At 46.8% G+C, this 21216-nt stretch overlaps 1 protein-coding gene across 2 annotated transcripts in view; it reads left to right on the forward strand.

The window, feature by feature from the left end:
- The window catches only part of MGRN1 (mahogunin ring finger 1), a 1054550-nt gene that overhangs the window by 653441 nt on the left and 379893 nt on the right, over positions 1–21216 (forward strand). For both annotated transcript variants that reach the window (XM_069646807.1, XM_069646806.1), the window contains exons 10-11: positions 465–533; positions 2365–2524. In XM_069646807.1, the coding sequence (XP_069502908.1) occupies positions 465–533; positions 2365–2524 (229 nt within the window). The remainder of the gene's footprint in view (positions 1–464; positions 534–2364; positions 2525–21216) is intronic.

Genomic DNA, 21216 nt, shown 5'->3' on the forward strand with positions numbered 1-21216 from the left:
AAAAATACAGTTTTAAAGTGAAAGTGAAACTGTTTTTTCTTTCACCAACGATTCCCAGTCAGAATACGGGGAATATCCATGAGCATGTGAATTCATGCTAGACCCATGCTGGAGAACAATAGTTACAGGTAAGTAACTTAAACATTTTCCTCTCAGCAAGTATCCATACCGCTGTACTTGAAATGTGCCTATTGCAGGCCGAGAAATGCCCCTACTGGAGAGCATGGAATACTACAGCAGTATTCAAAATGCCTCACCAGCAACAGCAGTGCCCTGCAGCAGCATACAAAATGCTAGTACAGTACCATGTGATTTGTCCAACGTAGGCTCATAGAGCCATCCCTCCTTCCTCCTTTTCCACAAATCCCTCGTACTTGTAATGTTATATGGGCTCTGCTTCTACTAAGCAGAACAATGTCAAAGTTGTTTGTGACTGTATTTAATTGACTTGTATTTGTTTGCAGGTGGATCGGGTCAGTTATCTTCTGCAGGAGATTTACGGCATTGAAAATAAAAACAGCCAAGAGACCAAGGTATCTAGAATTCACGTAGTACAATCGTGTTTTAGAATGTACTGCTCATCTCCTGCAATATCATTGCGCCTAGACCCTGGCTAAGTTCTCACCACTAAAGGTTCAGTCCAAGTGAGAATCTGGGAATAGGCTGTGCTCATGCCATACTCTGCTGTGACTGGCATGCCAGGTCCAGTAGTGGACAAGTGGCAACGGCCCCCCAAACCAGCAAGAGCATGGAACTTGCAACAGTTCTCATAACAATGAGGGTTTCTTTTTCTCAGCTGTGTCTTAGCTGTTTGAGAAATAATTAGAAGAAGCATATTGTAAGATTTTGAAGCTGTTGATAGAAAGATTCTGGTGTCTGAACGGACACCAGAATCTTTATATCTATGTAGTTTTACTGTTAATCCACCTTCTATTAGGGCAGTGTAAAAGCAGAAACACAAGTGCTTTTGAATCGATGCATCATAAATCTAGATCTAATGAGGTGTTCTTTTACAGAGAGAGTGTGAGAGTGAATATATATATATATATGGCATCAGATCTGCCCAAGAGTACAGAAGATATCTGGCACATGTTCTGTGAATTGGTTGCATACTGCAGCAGGAATGTCTGAAATATGGCATGATTTTCCTCGACTGGGGTGAGTGGTCTGTGGGGGAAAGAAAAAGGGATCAGCAAGGTGCAGGATGTGTAAAGCGGGAGGTGGGTTGAAACTGACAAACAGTTTGAAAGATATTGGAGGATAGAGGGGGAGTGTTTTGGATTGTGAAGTATGTAGCTGAAATAACTGCTCGCTGTGTTGGGGACGGCATGTGCTAGTTGTTTCCTATACCCTTCTTAAACTGTAGTGTGTATTAGCTCAACTAGCTCCCGAATTCACTGCCCTGCATTTACCCGTCTCTACATATATTATTTCACTGTGACGATCAGAGGAATCCATTCAGCTCCCTTGTGAATGAGGTTGAAAGGCCACTGGGCCTGGATTGGAGGCTCATCCCTGTAATTGTCTAGGGGTGATTCGTAGAGGTAAAGGACAGAGTGCTTTCTTCATCTCTGTGAGGTGGTACATCTGATGTTACAGTCCAGATATTAAGCTGAACAATAAGGTGTTCTTTATGTCTTTGTAACAAAAATTGTTCCCCATGGTACTGAGCTTGTCAAAGCAACACCTGTGGTGTTTTAGTGAGAGGCATAGCTTCCGGGCGAGAGAAGCATGGTGGCCACTTCTAAGAGGGTCCTCACTGTCACTGAGTAATCTGAAGGTTTCAGTATTGAGTGTATATGGCACACCCGCCCTTAGTGAAGTGCATCAAGTTAATATTGCAGCGGGCGAACTTAAAGTTTTATGATACAGATTAATGACCTTTCCTGATGCGCTTCACTTGAGGTCTATCTTGGAGAGACAAAATATCCATCCAATTCTTGTGACACTTGGAATGTAAGGTAGTGTAATGTACCACCTGAGAATGAGGTGTTCAATTATGTTTTTCTGCTGCATTATTCTCCGATATATGGCTTGATTTTAACCAGTTATCATATATTTTCCTTGTCTGCCATTGAAAATAAATGTATCCTTGTTTTGTTGTGGGCACATTCTGCAACTGTTAAATGCTGTAGTTTACATCCAATCCAAGCAGACCCAAATCGCATGCTTCGAATCTAGCATTCAGACAGCATTTATGGTTCACGACTTGGAACAAAAGTCAGTGTTTAGCAATCCAGAGCGACATCAAAATGATCTTGCTTGGTCATTACACCAATGCAAAAGAAGAGGCGTCATTGCACAGTCATTCCAAATGATTCTCCGAGGCCACCGTACTGAATTGTTAATTCTTTCCTCTTTTAGCCATCCGATGATGAGAACAGTGACAACAGCAGTGAGTGCGTGGTATGCCTGTCAGACCTCCGGGACACCCTCATTCTTCCCTGTCGTCACCTTTGTCTATGCAACTCTTGTGCAGACACCCTTCGTTACCAGGCCAACAACTGCCCCATCTGCAGACTACGTGAGTACGTCTAGATACTAGGTTAAAAAACCACAGGGCAAATGCCATCATGTTAAGTCAACAACGGTTGCCGCAGGAGTCTTCCTAAGAACCCATTGTACACCATGCTAGTAGTTACCCCGTCCACAAGATTTATCGAAGGGCTGCCCTACATACAGACTGCAGGAGGGCCACCGAAGGAATACTTCTAAGCTTGCAGTGTCCTTTTTAACAGACTGCAGGAGTACACAAAGTTGCCACCTAAAACCTGCCCAGTTTTTTTGTTCTCTTTTTCTCCAGGCATACCCGAAGTTAGCAAGCTAAGAACCCTGGAACCTTTGACCGGCAGTTCACAACTACCTGCAGAATACCAGGGTCTGAAAAGTCTGCATGCTGTCTTTTGCCCAACTTGAACACTGTGTACAATCCAAAATGTGCACCTTCCTCGTTGTCGGCACTGCACTTTGTCTACACAGATTCTTTCCACAAACCAAGGCCATTTCTCTGCTGTACCCAAAGTGTGCCAGCTAGTAAATGCCCAATCTATATACTGCAGGCCTTTCCAAAGCGTGCCAGGTCCGGAACCCCATGCTTACAGAATGTTTGAGCACCAAAATATGGCAGCCAAAACCTGCAGTCAACAGAGAGCCTTAGTACGCATGATATATCTATTTCCACCCACGGTCTGCAGGAATACCCTGTTCAGTTTGGTTTTCTATGTACCACAAAAGTTCCTAAATTGTGTCCCCTAACAACTGTGCAGTACCAAAGTTCTGCCAAGTTACCAACTTCCCCATTTGAAGATCACAGTGAAACACACACCCAAATAAGATATTTAACCAGGGCACAAACATTAAAGTTGTAAGATACTAGCCAGCCACCCGTTTTTTATTCGCCAAGAGCCAAATATCATTAACAAGTGGATAGTGGCTAGTGGCGAGGGCACATTTTGCACCCCGATTTAACTATTTTCAGGTTGCTTTTGTACCCAAAACGTGTTAATTACACGATGTCCTCATTAACAAACTGGACAGCAACGTTTCGTCTGCCAATTAGCAAATCCCTTATCTGTGTGTGCGTGTTTGTATTGGGACCCCATGGTGTACCACAGTCCAAATCTTTGTAAGTTCTGCTACCTTCATGAATAAGATTGCTATCCTCTATTTTAAGCTTTTCCTCTGAAGAAGTTAGAGGAATATAGTCAGGGTTGTTGGTTTACCAAAATGCCACGGTTAGCAGAAGTGACTTCATACACCTGATGACATCACAGGAAGTGACATCACATGCAATATGACCCTGACAACATCACAGGAAGTAATACTATCTGACCCTTTTTTTTTTGGGTGAGTTCACAGTAAGTGACATCGCACAAGTCAAATTACCTACAAAAAGTATATGATTGATAAAATACCTAATAGTACTAAATGAACAAAAGGCTATTTTAGTTTTCAACCATTTGTTAACTATGGTGTTGTCCCATTATGCAATGGGTGCAGTCATGATATGGCAGAGGCAAACAAAGCAGAACCATCATAGGCCAGGATCACTGCGTTCTCGTGTAAGTACTGCTATGTATGGTCAGTCGCGTGCGGCCATAATATATATTTTAATGTCTCACCTGCCAGGTTTAGCCATAGCATGCTAAATGCTGCCTCTCATTCCATGTACTGCTTTCAAATGCTATGTGCAACATCATATACACTATAGTGTCATTTCATACCAGGTCAACCCTCGTACGCATGTATAGTCATATGGAAGCTACAGCCTCACAAGCCAAAGTGCTCTGATCATTGCCACAATCGCTCAAGTACCGTTTTGTTTTGCCAGGTAAATCCTGAATTTCTAGGTACATGATTCAGCTTGTTTATTATTTTGGAGAGCAAACTTGACTGAATTACTTTTGGTGATCTCAGTTTGAGAAGTTAGGCAAATTAGATCCTTTAAGGTAAAGTGATGTGCCTATGATTAAACATTTTGATCAAGTGGGGTAGCCAGTACATGTTCCTATTTCACTGTCTCCAATTTATCAAGTAGACCGGATCTGCCACTATCCCATACTTCACCAACATACTAAAATGTTTGTATGGTCTTCTTTCATGAGCAGAGACAGTTGTTGGTGTTTAACAAAGATGTTGTGCAAAGCACCAAACCACATTCTAAATGAATCGGAACATTTAAAAGAAATGTTTATTAAAACCTGTTGGGTAAAACAAGTATGATTCTTTTTCGATGAGACACAGGCGGAACACAATAACTAGGGGTAATCACTTAGTTCCCTGAACTGTCTACATTCATTTGTACATACTGCATGAAAAGTTAATTTCCTAAATGTACATAAGAACATAGTAATAACTGCTTTGGCGTAGTTTAAAATGAAGTGTTACACAGACATTAAATATCATACTTGAGCAAACTGCAAAAACCGAGCTGGTACACATATCCACGCACCCACCCACACCCTCACACACACACACACCTACTGTGGAGGGTCAGAAGAAGGATGGGGACTTTGATTACTGTTGGGAATTGGAGCACGCCCCCACTTCTTCCCCAAAATGTCCTCTCCCCAGGTGGCCAGGGAACGGCCGTCGCTTTTGGATTCTGACTGTGGGGGTGGATATGCGAGGGAGGATCGCCTGGGAGGAGGAGACTTGGGGAGTGGTGATGAGGCACCCTTGGGCGAAACACAGTATCCCCCATTTGCCTTTCATTAGGAATCAAATATCCCCCCATGCTTTTATGGGATATTTCCAAACCCTTCCCTATTGTCTTAGAAAACCATTTCCCAATGTGTTCTACCTTGGTACTGAGATGAGGAAAAGGACAAATAGGAACTTACATTCATCCTTTATTAACTCAGACCTCCCCAAACACCACTCTGGCACTGGGACGAGGGATGCCGAGTGCCAAGACCGTTGTGAAATTGATGTGAATGGCCTGCACCTGAAGCCAAAGGGCAGTATAAATGGCCCGCTCAGGTGAAGCTAAGGAGGGGTTGAGATTGCCTATGGAATGCTTGCAGATGGAGAAGCCAGAGGTGAAAGCAGGTAGACCATGTCCGAAGCACTGATGCGCTGCAGAGTCATTGCAGTGGAAGCAGATTGTGGCTGGCATTGTCGGAATGTCTTTGGTGGTAGGGTCAGGCTGCCGCCGACCTGGAGTCGAGAGGACTCCCTCTCTGGTAACCCGAGGTGTCGGAGACCCAGGAAGAAGGGCTTGCCGAGCTGGTAACTGCAGCAGCCACAAAGAACTGACTGAAGCAGTGAAGGGCACACAGACAGCATACCCGGTGAGTCAAGTGAGGGTGAATGACTCTGGGCTGTGGTTCGAGCAGTATGGTGAAGGAAGGTTGGAGCACTAGCGAGTGACTGAGCAACAGCGTAGGCAAGGTGAATGCCGGTCCAGAAAATGTAAAACACTGATGTTTAATGGCTATGATAATGTGAAAATTGGTGAACGGAGCGGTTTGTGAATACCGAACTGTAGTAAAATTGGGAAGCCCGCACAAAGGGCCAGAAAAGCAGAAAACCTGAAATTGAATGAGAAGATCGTGAGCAGGGTGCAAATTCCCAGTAGGAGAGTGAACTGGGAATTTGGAATTACGTTGTTTTGGATATGAATGAACTTCAATTTTGAATACCGAATGAAAGGATAGTAATAATGAGTGAAGGCCACATGAGTGGAAAGCAGAGAAAAGCGTTCCCTGTTACAAAGGAACTGTGAATCATGGAAATTAAAGAAAGAGAGCGTTGTTAATGAATATAAAGGACTGTGACTTGTACAAGTTGAGAAAAAGCAAGCATTGGCAAGAGCCATAAGGAAAATAGGAATTGTACAAGTAGAAAGTTGAAACTGTGGCAACACTATGAGAAAGTCTGATAGTCCAATAGGTGAATGGTGGTAAAAATGCTAATGTTGAGCTGAAGCAGTGGTGGTCTAACTGTGGAAAAGAAGCCAATCAAGTGTTGGTTGCGTGACCTGTAATGGATGGACCATGTGGAACAACTGCACCTACACCGAATACACCCCACTAAAGAGAAGCCACTTGACATCTATAAGTTTATGGTTGAATATCCAGAGAAGCTTGTACATTTTGAACTTAAATAGTTGAACTTTATGATATTGATGAAAGAGCCAAAAAGCCTGAAAGCTGGGAAGAATCCTGGGGAATTTTGTTGTGAAAACAGTGAAAGACTTGAAAGTTTGGGGAAGGGACCCCTTTTTGATTAAAAGTGAACTATTTGTAATCCTGGGAAGGGAGAACCCCTTTCCGACCTAGAGCTGGAAGAAGCTCTGAACTTTTGTTGGAACACTTTTATATTTGGTACTGATATCCCTACACAGTTTGAACAAATAGATCTGAGGGCAAGTATAGGTTTTGGACACAGCCAGACATTTACTTGGACTTCTTGACACAGACTATTATTAGTTTTAGTTAGGTCGGAAAATCCCACCTTAGCATAGGGCAAGATAGGCCTTATCCCAACCTTTTTGTGATTTTAAATAAAAGTTTGTGCCCAAACATTCCCCGGTTGTCTGTGTCTACTTCCTGAAGCCTTCACATTAGCCATTTCAAGTGTGTCTTTATATTAAGGAAATAATAATGCCCATCTTTCCCTATTCAATGAGGTGTGCCTACCTAACAAAACTAGCTATTGTGCTCGTCAGTGAATGTCTTGAAATTAAACTGTCTAACGTCCAAGCTAATCCTTTCTGACCCTAACACTAGCTTAATAACTTAAGACAGGAGACTGTCACCCTTCTCCTGGGTTCTTGGTTTCCCACCAACTTGTATTCAATAGCAGATCTTCAAATAGTCTGGTCTATGGTGAGACTGTGTTTATCAGTTCGTATACAGTTCATTCAATATGTTATTGGGCTTCTCTTGCTTTCTCTACAAAGAGTTATTCTGTTCTCTTCCCATGTTAAAAGTATCTAATGGTTATATATTACTCCTTTAGTATTCCTTTCCTTTTGTAACAGTTCACAATATTTGATCTCTTATCTTTGTCCCTGGACATACATCCTATTCCAGGCTTCTTCTGAGACTTCTCTTTTATAACTTGTCTTTCCTCTTTGGTTCGCCTCTCTTTATCTTGACTGATACCAGTTTGGTTATTCCAGTAACAATTCTCATTCACTCCTCTTTGTGACAGTGTTATAATATATTTTTCTTGACTTGCACAAGCAGTGCACCAGATAAGATTTTGAGATGGGAGTTTTTTACTCCCTATTTTTAGAAGTAAATGTAATTTCAAGAGCAGAAAAATCAGTGTTCTCCTTCACAAGAGAGTAAAACGTATCTGGTGTTTGGAGGATAAACCTACAGTCCCAGCATTCAGACAGTAATAGAAATGAGCTCTGATACATGACTGCATACCTTGACTAAGCAATCAACCAGCACTGAAATAACTGGACCAGGAAGGGTGTGGGGCGGGGTGTGGTAAGCAGCACAGTGGAATGGTTCCCGCTCCAACAGTGTGCCAAGAGTCATGGAAATGCACAGGGTATGCAGCTTGTACACATTGTAGATAAAAACTTTGCACATGCACTTAAGCAGCAGCTTCTGGTTAAGTAATAGTGTGGTGAAAAGTCCAATGAGGTAGGAAAACGAAAGAAACAAAGGTGATCCTCATTTTGAATACACAAATAGGGCAGTCCAGAAGATGTAGTAAGGCCGCAACTGCAAAGAAATTACATGTAGCATGAATGAAGAAGTGGCAACAGCCATATTTCCTGGCTTACAAAAATTATCATTTACACAAAGCCTTTGCTAGAAAGAGAGTAAAACATGTTGAACAATTGAAGTCTCATTGTATTAGCAGCACTGTTGCCCTTTTACAGCAGAGTGCAGAAATCAGAAAACCTTTCCCCATAATACAATTATTTTGGTTAAACCACTTTGATGTCTTTTAGTGTTGTCTGAAATGTGTCTTGAGACCTATGGAATTTGCAAGCAGTTTGAGTTGAGGACCCAAGTGCATTGAGAGACTCATTTTTCCCCATTGGGGTTTCTCCCCTTTGGAATTCAGTGATGGTAAGGACCCGAGATCATCTACAAAAGACGTGTTCTTCTGAATGACTTTTAAGGCTGACGGAACAATTGTGGCGACAAATCAATCACATGTAACAATCCTTGTGACCAGGGTCAGGGTTACCAAAACAGAGATGAAGCTAGTGCTTTCAGTAACAGGCGAAAAGCAGACTCCAGATAAGATTTTCAAGTGATAGTATTTTACTGCCTATTTTTTTTAATTGGGATTAAAATGATTTTTTAGGGCGTAAAAAGGTAAGTCTTATTCCCAACGGGAGTATTTTATAATCAAGTAAAAATAGGTTCTAACTGTGATAGAAATTGGAGATCTAAATTGAGATTTGCTAAGCAGGAGCTAAAAGCAGCTCCGTGGTATTCAGCATTAACTAGTGACCAGGAGCTACCACTGGTGAACGAGGAGCTAGTTCCCAAATCTAACTTTGCACATTAGATGCAAAGATAATCTTTTGTCCATTATTTATGAACCCATATGCTTTGAAATGTTGCACAGGTGTGTTTGAATGTATATTTATTAATTGGACCAAATGCACCGAGTTAAATCTCTGACGATGAACTCGGAATGAGCATCAGGTCTCCTGGTATTGGGGTTCCTCGGCTCTGGAAACTCACAGGACCTCGGGAGATGGCTCAAAACAGTTTGTTTTGGGACCGGTTGTTCCCTCGCTTCAGTGTTGCAAAGGGTCTGCAGGCATCGCTGGTCGTCTTACTCTTCGGTTACTTAGCTTCCAGTGGTCGACTTGCTTTACACTCGAAGCCTCACATTTTTTGCAGTTCCAGCACACACTCCTCTGCAATCTCTCTCAGCAATTTACAGAAAGGGGCGTTTGGCTATCCAATCAGGACAGTCAGACCCCCCAGTGGGAGCTGGTCCTATTCAGGCACTCTCGCAGACAAAGGACGGGGGGTGGATAACTCCTCCCCCACTTCCTGCCTGTCCAGACACTCTGGAGCCTAGGGGGTGGGGGGGCACCCACAGGTTCCCGCCAAAGGCAAAACATACACACACAAAATGGTAGAAGAAGGGCTGACAAAGAACAACCACAATAGTATTGGCGAAAAAAGGAGACCCTGAGTTGGTACTCAGGTGCCCCTATTGTGCACCACCGGGGCTATGGACGTAGCCTGCGGTCGACAAATCGGACAATAGTTGGTAGGACATGTCCACTGCCACCAGCCATAACCAAGTGATTCTCTATGTGACTTAAGTCACAGGAGCAGAGAGAAGTGGGATACGAAGTATCCATTTGGCACCCCGCAGAAGGTGGTGTATGCCAATCTCTCAGACTAGAAAGTTTTAGGAGAGATACTAAGTATTATCCTTAAGAACTTTAATTACTTGAGGATAAATAAAGAAAATAATCTCAAAGGAGGAGCTTAAGGGTCCCCAGCAACACTGCCCATAAGGAGCTGTGGGCTGCAATACCTAAAATGCAGATGCCTTTAAGAGGTATAGAGGAAAAATAGACTCCATAGGACAGTAAAATATAAAGACACAAGTTTCAAAAGACAGAGCCCATAAGAAAGAATGAGTGCACAAAGGTTCAACTCATTCAGGATTAAAGAAAAAGGTCCAAATGTCCAGTAAAAAAGTGCTGGAGGTCTCACTAGGAGAGGGGATGAAGCATAAAAATGATAAATCTCACTAACACTGTGCCAAAGAGAGCCTTACCTTTTGCACCTAGAGTACATTCTACTCGAGGCACAGGAGCTACTAGAGATTTCATTGCAAATATTCCTCTAGATGCCATTTGCTACCTGGAGTTCTGTTCACACCTTTACACAACATTATTGCTTAGATACACATTTCAAGACTGATTCTGAGGTGGGTCAGGCAGTGTTAAGACATCTATTTGCCATTGTTCCATCAAACATCCCACCTCCATCTCCCGGTACTGCTCGCTACTCTATGCACAGCATGTGATTCTAAGCAGATTTACAAGCATCGGAAGACATCCATTACTTACCTTAATCATATTTCTGGTGCTTGGATCTGCTTAGATTCACATGCGCCCAGCCTTCCTCCCCTCTTGGAGTTGAAGGAACATGGACATCTTACAACTTCTATCCTTCTGTACTCACTCACGCATTCTCTTCAGCCTCGCTTATGGCAGAACAAAAACAACCGGAGGGGACATCGACACGTGAGGCATCATGGCTACATTACACGTCACAGTAGGGATAGTGTTACAGATACGCCCAGGTTGACGTCCCTTTTCGATTATTGTATAAAAGATGCAATACTCTGCGATTACAACCAGATGTCGGACTGTATACACAGCATGTGAATCTAAGCAGATACAAGCACCAGACATACGATTATAGTAAGTACTGTGTGTCATCTGCTGCCACCAGTTTATCTTTAGGCACTGTGGCGAGGTGACATACAGTGGCAGTAGCAACCCCAACCTTACCTGCAGGATGGTGGGAGGGATGCGGAGGGGGGGCTGGCACACAGTCCCCTGTGTCAGGAGGCTCCCAAAGAGGTCACAGGGCCTGACTCTGTCCGAGGATCGCCATAGGACTCAGTTTGCCGGATGCAGCTGGCACTGGTGGGGGCCGCGACGGTCAAGTGGGAGTCCCGAATCGGGGCAGCAGCCTAAGAACACGCAGGATAGCATTCTGGGTGAGAGGAGCATGGCGGACCCAGAGGGGATGGGGCTTTCCTCAACACACACGGATCACCAGCAATAACTGTGATTGGACAACACCACTGGAGGGGGTGGGTCTTGGTCAGGTGGGAAACGTCTCAGCCAATCAATGTCAGGGTAGGGTAATTTAAAGGATTGTTGGAACTATGAGAAGAGAGATGATTAACCCTTTCTGCTTGCAGGAAAGAGATGTGCTGCAGGAGGAACGTGAATGGGGTACACCTGGCGTTATTGAAGGCCGGGATCCAAGACTGTTACTCAGGGGGTGAAATTCAGATTCAAGAAGCAGGAGCTGAAAGTAGCTCCTAGATGTCAAGGATTTTCTTCTGACCAGGAGTTATTCATCTGACCCAGGGGTCCCATAAAAGTTTTCTTAGGATAGTGAACGCATACAAAATCAGTTGGAAAAAAAAGATCTGCAGAAGATCAAAAGATTCTCAGGTAAAAAAAGCATTATACATTATAGAATGCCACTTTTTATTCATGCTGGAATGCCTAAAAAGTTGTGGAACTTGCTTTTATTTAGAATCTGTGATAAACACCCAAATTGCATAACCACACCCACCCTCTTTTTGTTGCTGCTGCGTTGCTCTGTATTGCACTCTGTTGTGAACAAGTGTGTAATGGTACACCGGTATAAAGACTGTTCACTCCTTCAGTTAGATACAATAACCTTCAATGACATTCTTTTTTTAAATTATATTTTATTGGTCATTTGTAAGGTGCTTATACATCAAGAAAATTGTGTTTCATAGCACCCACAGGGCAAGTGAAGGGAAGGGAACTAGGGGAAACAGCAAGGCAATGGAAAAAGCAAAAATACAGAAAGGGAGTTCCTACTCGGCCTTGTGAACATTTGGATCGTGCAAGTGCCGAGAGATAGAGGGGACAGGGAAGGGGTGAAGTGCCTGGGAGACAGTTGCGAGGCAACAAGTAAGTGCAAGTCAGTGACCCCTAGATGGTTGAGGGGTAACTAGCCCATACAATAAGTACAGGCCTCTGAGGCTGCTCAGGCCAGGAGGTATCCTAGGGCAAGTGCAGGGGGAGGGCTGAAGGTGCAGGCGATCAGACAGAAGACCAGGACACATAAGGGCCCATGGCACCAATCACAGCTGCTGTGGAAGTTTAGCACGGGAGGGAGGGAAGTAGGCGGAGAAGAGGGAAGTCTTGAGATGTTTGCGGAACTTGAGGAGATCCGACCCAAGACGGAGAGAAAGGCTGTTCCACAGGAGGGAGCCAGCCGAGGAAAGGGAAAGGCTGCCCGCTCTCTGTTTAGAGAAACACTGACAAGCAGAGAGTTGGAGTGGGAAGATGGGAGTTGCAGATAGCATAGTCCCTGCCCCCAGATAACCTTATGGATGATGAAGAGGGATTTAAATTTGATCTTTGCAGCAACCGGGAGCCAGTGGAGAGATTTTAGGGCTAGAGAGATCCGGTCCCTGGGCTTAAGGCCAAGGATTTGCAGCCCTATTCTGAATTCGCTGGAGAGGGCCGATAGAAGAAGGTAGATTGAGGAAGAGGCTGTTGCAGTAGTCCAGCCTGGAGAGTACAAGTGCTCTGGAGACATTGAGCTTCTGGGGGAAAGTAAGCAAAGGGAGGATGCCCCTGTTGAGATAGAGTTGGAAATAGGCCTTCTTGGCAAGGTCCAAGATGTGAGTAATGAAAGGGAGAGAGGAGTCAAAGATTACTCCCAGGTTTCTGTCCTCAGAGAAAGGAGGGGGGGGGGAGGCCCATTGAGGGTGGCCAAAGAGACGGGACAAAAAAGGGAACAGGAGTCCCGATAGGAAGCATCTCAGTCTTGCTGGCATTGAGACAGAGGTAATTGGAGGAGCACCAAGACTGGACAGCGAACAGGCAATCAGGAATGACAGAGGAGGTCCAAGGCGATGCAGAGGGTAGCCTGAAGAAGTGTTGGTTGTCGTCTGCGTAACACTGGAAATGTGAAAAAGTGGAAATAAGGTGAGCGAGATATAAATGTTAAAAAGTTAGGGCGAGAAGATAGAGCCCTGGGGAACGCCATAGGTGGAGATGGAGGTGGGTGAGGAAAAAGAACCCAGGATGACTTGGGAGGAACGGTCAGTGAAGAATGAGGTCAGCTCATCCAGTGCCTGCTCTGAGATACTGAGATTATCATGGAGCCGTTGTATGACGGTGGAGTGGTTAACCGTATCAAAAGCAGATCAAGTAGAATGAGAACAGCAGGTGAGTTGGAGTCAAGAGAAGAGAGCAGTTCTTCACAGGAGTTCAGGACAGCATTTTTCATGCCTCTGGATGCTCGGAATCTGGATTGATGGTCGTGCAGGCAACCAACAAGCTCAGTATGTTGGGTCAGTTGGGGGAAGACCAACTGCTCCAGAAGTTTCCCAAGGAAGGGAGTGGGAGAGATGGGGTAGTTAGCCGGCATGAGGGGGTCAGCAGAAGGCTTTTTCAGAAGGGGGTGCACAAGAGAGTGCTTGAGGGAAGAGGGGAAAGACCCCGTGGCAAGAGATTGATTGCAGAAGTCCGCGAGTGCAGGGGCAAGGGAGACGATATTGTCCTTAATAGTTCTGGAAGAACATGGGAGACTTGTATGGAAGAGACCTTCTTAGAGCAGACTACTCTTGTGGCCTCGTCCGGTGCGAATATCAAAAGGTGGATGAGGAAGGAGGAGGGGCCAAGGGTGGCAGTGGGATGTGAGGAGGGGTGGGGAAAGGAGAAGAGAGGTAGCTCAGGATGTGTTGAGTTTAAGTAGTGAAGTTGATGGCCAGTGCAGTGCAGAAGGCCTGAGAATGAAGAGGTGCAGTAATGACTGCAGATGGATTGGCTTGTTCCTTTCAGTTTTTAAAGAATTCAGCTGCGGTGTTAGAAGCTCGGCAGGCCTGGATTTGAGCCCTCTTCTTGGAGCGAATGGAGAGACGATATTGCCTTTGGAGAAGGCGACAGGCCAGTTTATCAGAGGATGAGTTCAAGGTCTGCCATTTTCATTCAGTAGCTCTGCACTTGCGTTTCAGGGCTTTTAGATTAGAGTCATACCAGGTGTTGCGCTTGGAGGCAGGTATCAGGCGGATCCTCATGACAGGGGCAAGAATATTGAGAGTGTGAGTGATAGCGAGAGGTACATTGTTGAGGGCAGAGTCAATAGTTGAGTCAGAAGTTGGAGTAGGGGGGGTGAAGGTGAAACCAGCAACTGACACTCGCTTCATTGGATGGATGTCCGCAAATGAGACTGGCAGAGCTGGGGGAGGTCCGGCCAGAGGGCGAGTGTCCCAGGTGGGAGGAAAGGAGAGTGTGATCAGACCAGCATAGCGGGGTGGAGAGGGGTGTAGAGAGCACAAGGTCAAAGTGGGTAAAGGCATAGAGAGTGTGTCCGACCGAGTGGGTAGGACCAGACATGAGAATAGAGAGTGAGTGAGTGAGAGAGAGGTGCAGAGGTCACAGAAGAGAGTGCAGGTCTTGGTTGAGGAGACTAAGTGGATGTTGAAGTCGCTCAGAAGGAGGAGAGATTGTAGGTGGCGGTCAGGAGAGAGGAGGAGAAGTCGGCCAAATTTGAAAGAAAGAGGAGATAGAACCTGGGGGCCTGTAGATGGTAGCATTGGTTAAAGAGGAAGTTGGAGAGATGTCAAGGTTGTAGACCAGGCTTTCAAAGGAGGAGTAGGGCTGGGTGGGTATGGGGGAAGAAGGGACCCACTCAGGGAAGATCAATGCTATCCCACCGCCAGTGCGGTTGGGACAAGGCTTTGAGATGGTCTTCTAGCCATCAGGGAGAAGGGAGTCAAAAGCAGTGACTGAGCTGGCATTGAACCACATATCGGTGAGTGTGAGGACGTCGAGATCAAAGTCTTCAAGGAGGATGCAAATATCAGAGGAATGTTTGATAGCACTGTGAGCATTAATTGTGGCTAGGTGAAACCGGTCGCCACCCTTAAAGGTTTTCCGAGGAGGGGTGCAGGGCGATGTACACCCATCGAAGGTGGTGCATAGGTGCTGAGAGGAAGGAGTAGTAGCTGAAGCAGGAAGCAAGTTGATGAGAGGCAGCAGGCCCCAGTCAAAAAGGAGTAGATTGGATTGAGGAACCTGGGCCATGATAGTTTCATTGTGATGGACATTAATGATGCACCTCGAGGATGAGAAGCCAGCCAAGAGAACTTCCCATCTAGTGCCACCATTAATGGGTGAGGAAGAGAAAGGGGGGAGAGCATGGAAATCCGATGTGGAGCCCAAAGGTCTGGAGAGGGGACAGAGAAAAGGCTGTCAGTGACAATTTGTCTGGATGTGGCACTGAAGTAGGTGTCGGCGATAGGTAAACCAGGATTACAAGAAAGGAGATTTTTTTTGAACTTTTTCCTTCCAGATTTAGTGGGAGATGGTGGATAGGTGGCAGCCTAGGTTAGTGTAGATAGGAGAGATGGAGAGAGCCGTAGAGGGAGGTAGAAAAGAGAGTGGGACAGGAGTAGATACTACACAGGCACGAAACTGCTCACCAGGCGGCCTAGCAGCCGTGGGTAGTGAGTAGTTCAGAAGCACACCAAGATCTGATATTGTACAAAAGCACTAAAATAGAATAGGTGGAGGTTGCAACAAATTAAAAAGCACACCTAGATTTGATATTGTACAAAAGCACTAAAAGCATACCTAGATTAGCACATAGGTGGAGGTTGCGACAAAATTAAAAAAGGACACCTAGATTTTAAATTGGGAGAGAGCGTCCATGCAGCCTTAAAAGGGGTTAGACATAATGGGCATCAGACGTGTCAAAGAGGTAAGATAGAGATGTATAGTAAATTACCATTGCAAGTTGGAGCAGAGTAGCTATGAGCCAAGGGAGGCAAGAGTCAGATGGTAGTGCGGTGGAGAGATTGCCCAAGACAGGTGATCCGGTGTGCTTACCGGGGCAAGGTGGTGGTGGCACATTGTGGAAGGTCTTCAGTGCAGGAAGCAGTTAGTAGATTTTGTGATAAGAGGTGCGTCAGCATGAGGGTGGGGGGGGCTTCCGTGCCAGACAGGGGCCTTTGATGTGGGCCTTGGAGGATGGCCAGACCACTCGCCTGCCGGCCCTCCGATAGGCTCTTTGTGTGACAAAAGAGCCAATCGGGGCAGCCGCAGTGCTTGATGTTGGCAAGGGACTCCAGTGACTTAGGAAACTGTGGTGGCGGCTATGGCCATTATGGAAGAACACATTGCACCGGATTTCCGAATTGGGGCCTTTTCCAATTTGATCTGAAAGTGTTCGCAGAAGCTGCAGTGTGCGGCCTGGGTTCTGTTGGACCTGGTAGACTGATCCTGCTGGGCTGCCTTCTTTGGCACATGCACGCATAGAAAGAGTGATGGCAAGTGGCTGCAAAGCACCTGTTTGCAGTGCTTCAGAGTTCGCTTTGTGTTTTGCTTCTTCTCTTTTTCCCATGGCTGCCTACCATCTTCCACTAGTCAATGCTTCACTCCACTGAGTACAACAAACGACATGGTGACGGACATGCAGAGCAGCACTGGACTCGGAGCAGTGCACCATATAGAGATTGCCTAGTCTTCCAGTCCTAAGGTATTTTGTCTTACATAATTCTTTACTTCAATGGATTGCTTTTCTCCGCTGACTCCTCATCTGATAGATAACCTCATCCAGCTGAAGAGGGAAAATGGGATGCTCCCTTCCCCCGATTCTCAGCCAGACCATGGCCCAGATCGTCACGGCCTAAGCACCCACCACAAGAGGAATTCGACCCGCTCACAGATGCCCCAGACGTCAACATCTACCGTGGCCACGACCCACGTGGCCAGGGAAACTGCCCGTCAGTCAAGCCACATGCTGGGACCTCTGGCGAAGCTGACACTGACCATATGGATCAATTCGACTAACGCAGCAGCAATGGAAGTCACCATCGTTAGAGATGCCATGACGACGTAGCCGATGGACAGTAACACACGTGCCACCATGCACAACTGGTCAGACCCACACCAATCTCACACAAAGAACATACTTGCTACCATGACGTAACGGACCGTTTACACACACTGATGCATCGTTGTTATTTTTCACATAGGCCAAGCTACAGCACTGCAGGAACGCAAGAGGCAAGAAGAGCTCGTGTACATGCTTGCAAATGCTTCATCGGTACTATAACCACGACAACCTAAGGCACTCATGGATAAGGACCCCTGCCGCTCACCGCGACCCCCGTGTTGTGAACCATATGCCGCCTCTCATGGATCAGGCCAAAGTAGGCCTCAGCACCAGAGTAGGCCGCAAACTCAGAAGTCACAGGCCCAGAGCAGCTCGGACGGAGCTGCAAGGTGCTGATCATGCAGAACAAACCCTGACGAGGGCCTCACAGCCAAGGCCACGACGTTGCAACTTACACGCCGCGTGCCCCGAGCCAAGGTTACACCTGCTGCGGCTAGCCGCCCCTCAGAGCCGAAATACAAATCAAATGCTCATAATTCTGCTCCAGCCACGGTCTCACCACACATGACCAAGCCGACCTGATGCGGTGCCAAGTACCAAGGATCAAGGAAACTCTGCGGTCTCACGTTTGGGACACCAACTGCAACAATGAAGAGACAAATTGGACACTGACGGCGGTGAGAAGAAGCGCTCCTGCAGCTAACGCCAGACCTGTCCATTGTCCTCCACTGACACATAGTCGTACATTGTTTCTAACATCAGGTACACTGCGAGCTGGGAACAACGATGGTCCCAGGCTTGGGGGCTCGCAGATGAACCAATCAGGGCACGGGGGACTAACTACTGACGGCACTACAACCTAGCAATCACTAACCTTTTCCATGTAGCATTTTTGGTGTAACCATTTCTAGGGACGACCCAAGCATACCACCTGACCTCTTCTCCACCAACCAATAACTTACCTATATGTTCCTTTAATAACCCTATTACTAGGGGAGCCAACCCGAGGTGGCGTTAGGTTTTGGGGGAAGTTTCCCAGGGGACACACAGTGAGGTGTCACACATGCTGAAAAGGGGCCTGCGAGCCCTCTCTTGTGAGATGTGTTCCCGGATGACCTATGATCCCAGGACCTGTCCCTGCCGTTTTCTAATAAACAGCAGTTACGCCTTGCTCTTGCGAGTGTCTCATACTCCTTGGGGACTGCGGGAGGAGTTGGGGCCTCCCTACCCCCGGAGGTCCGAGGACGGCCCTGCCGACCCCTGGGAGATCACCCCGAAAAGTTGACGGCACTGCTGAGATCTGTTGAGACCTAGCACTGAGGGCGAGGCAAGAGGGAGACGCAGCCTGTGCCAAGGTGGCCCGGCACAGCGGCCCCCTCCGCCGTTGCCCCCTTTGGAGGACTACAGGACCATCGCGGAACAGCGAGAGGACCGGACAGCGCAATCCGGAGAATGGCCGTCGGAAGCCAACTTGAGAACTATCCCGCCAGCAGTTGGTGAGTGTCCAGACGTGGTCAAGATGAGGGGAGGTGACAAGCAGATTAGGAGGGGTACACCACAGCCGAGCAGCACTGCAGGCGAAAGCCGACAGGTGCAACCTGCAATGCAAAATTGTGCGAGTGGCAGGAGGAACTGTAACGCGGGTGGCGGGTGGATTTAAAGGATGTTCAGAAAGATTTTGACAATTGAGCGGCGGTTGATGTGAAAAGTATTGCGGGGCAGGCACGAGGGCCGCCTAGTATAGCATTGCAGAGTGCGCAGGGTGGGGCTTAAGGCACCCACATGTGTCTGGTGAATCGCGCTGATTGGTTTTGATCGTGGGCACCTGTGAAAAGGGGGGGGTGTGGCATTCCTACGAGTTGACGTTTTTGATCGATGAGTAGATGAGGATTCCTGTTGGTCGAGTGTTTTAGCTCGGTGAATAGATGACGTATTCCTGGCTGAGATAGCTTGATTGTTTCTCGGTGCAGAAGATAGTGGGCTGGTTAAGCTCCCCGGTGCAGGAGTGTATCATACGCGAGCGACGCAGCGTGTGCAGTTTACTATAATAACAAAGTGATTAATGAATACTCTACTCCAGGCGTGGTGGGAAGACAGCTGTGGGGATTGTGGGGAACAACATTGTAATACAGCGCGCATGTTATTTTTGTGTTTATTCGTATGTACCTGTATCCAACTGTCCTAGGCCTGGTGACGTCACCCATAGAGTTGCATAGGATTACGCAGAGCTTTTTGAATCGCGGTGAAAGGTGGGGTGAAGGGAGAGGCGGCCGAGCACGGAGAACGCCGGCCTGCCTCGATCCAGGGGCAGCTATGGGAGGTGGTGGAAAAGAAACGGCGGGAGGGAAAACGGGAGAACAGGGAAACTGTTGGTGGTGGAACCGGAAGAGAGAAGGGGTAGGAGCTGAGGTAACGACTGAAGGCAAGCCGGGTAGCGGCGGTGCAAGGAAGGCGGGCGGCTTCAAAAGCACGCATCGCGGGACGCGAAGCCACAGGGGGCTTTGCGCACCACGGGTCGAAGGGGACCCTAACACTAAGGAAATGAGCGTAAGGAAGGCGAAACTGTAGCAAAAGAAAAGAGGGCGCTGGCGCCCAGCGCAAAAGTATTATAACACCATTGTTTTCTTTGCAGCGGAGAGTCGGAAGACCCCAGTTTAACGGGCCAGGTAACGGTGGTACTGAGAAAGTAAGGGTTTTAAGAATGTTTGTGCACAATGGAATGGGGGCAGGGTATAGGAACCCACTAACAACACCACTCCAACACATATGCGCTACGCTACCTCCACATAGAGATAAAATAGTAAAGTATAGTATTGAATGGACACAAGGAACAGATAATAATATACGGATACCATGGCTGCCCAATGGCAGCTTTGATATGTACACTCAACACTCTCTCCTAGCATATCTACATAACACAATAAAGGAAAGAAGCGAACAAACCACCTAGAAGTTTTCCATCTCTGCGAGCTGTTCCAGGGATGCATACCTGGGGTAACGGGGATGTTGATAGTGCATGGGGTGAAGGAGGAGAAGGTGAAAGAAAAGGGCGCGTCCTCCCAACACGGAGGAAAGTGAGGAAGAATCGTAAGGGTCATACCCAGTTCCAGAGGTTAAAAAGCAAGGGGTAAGGTGAGACGCCCATAACTAAAGAGGTAAAGAAGGAAACGGAAGGGCTGTACCCAGTAACAGAACTTAGAGAGACGGCAGGGTCACAGTGGACAGCTGCAGAATGGTATTCAAACCCTACGTTTAGCCTGCCGCCGTACGCACCAACCGATACCTACCAAACGGGGAGGGGTGTGGGGAGCGCTGCAGCCGCGCACGCACAGGTAAACACGGGAAGTGCACAGTTGGCGCATGTAAACATTGCTAATGTAGGACCAGACGTATGGATAGCTGCCAAAGTGTTGCTGAAACTATGGGGGAAACTAACCGAAGAGGAGGAAGAGGCAATTATAAGTGAAGAAAAGGAGGAGGACGGAGGAGCACACAGAAGTTGCGAGGAAGATACTACAGAATAGGGGAAGATGACGGCACGGAGTGTACTGATAAGGCAACTGGAGCAGGAGGAACGTCAGAAAAAGGGGAAACGGATGGGAGATAAGAGTGGTAGAGCGGAGTTAAACAAGCAGGAGATAGAAAAGAAGAAGGAGGAGGAGGATCGCTTAAGGGGAATTGCGGAAAGGGTAGCATGCATGGAGCAGCGGGAACTTAGGAGGAAAGAAGCGGAACGAGAAGAGAACGACAGGGAGATGATGCTGTGGAAAAGAAAGATTATAGCAGAAAGCGCACGTAAGTATGAGGAAGGGAGGATATTAGAGCGCTTATTGGAAAAAGAGGGCGTGGTATGGTATGAAAAGGATGGAGATTTCAAGGCACTCAAGCAGGTAAGTGATGCAATAATGAACAAATTTAGCAGGGCAAGAGCGGAGGTAAAGGGCAGGGGAAGCAAGCAAGGAAACACGGAAATGGGAGGATCAGTCAAAGCACACGGGAATAAGATGCAGGCGAATAACACAGAGGAAGCGCCAATGGCACAAACACAAGGAGACGCTTAAAAGGCAGGTGAGTACGCTGACATAGATCTGGACACTGTAACAGTAGGAGGGAAAAGCATAACTAAACGATTGGC

This window comes from Ambystoma mexicanum, chromosome 2q, assembly GCF_040938575.1.
Source record: "Ambystoma mexicanum isolate Mex_15411 chromosome 2q, UKY_AmexF1_1, whole genome shotgun sequence".
Lineage (NCBI taxonomy): Eukaryota > Metazoa > Chordata > Amphibia > Caudata > Ambystomatidae > Ambystoma > Ambystoma mexicanum.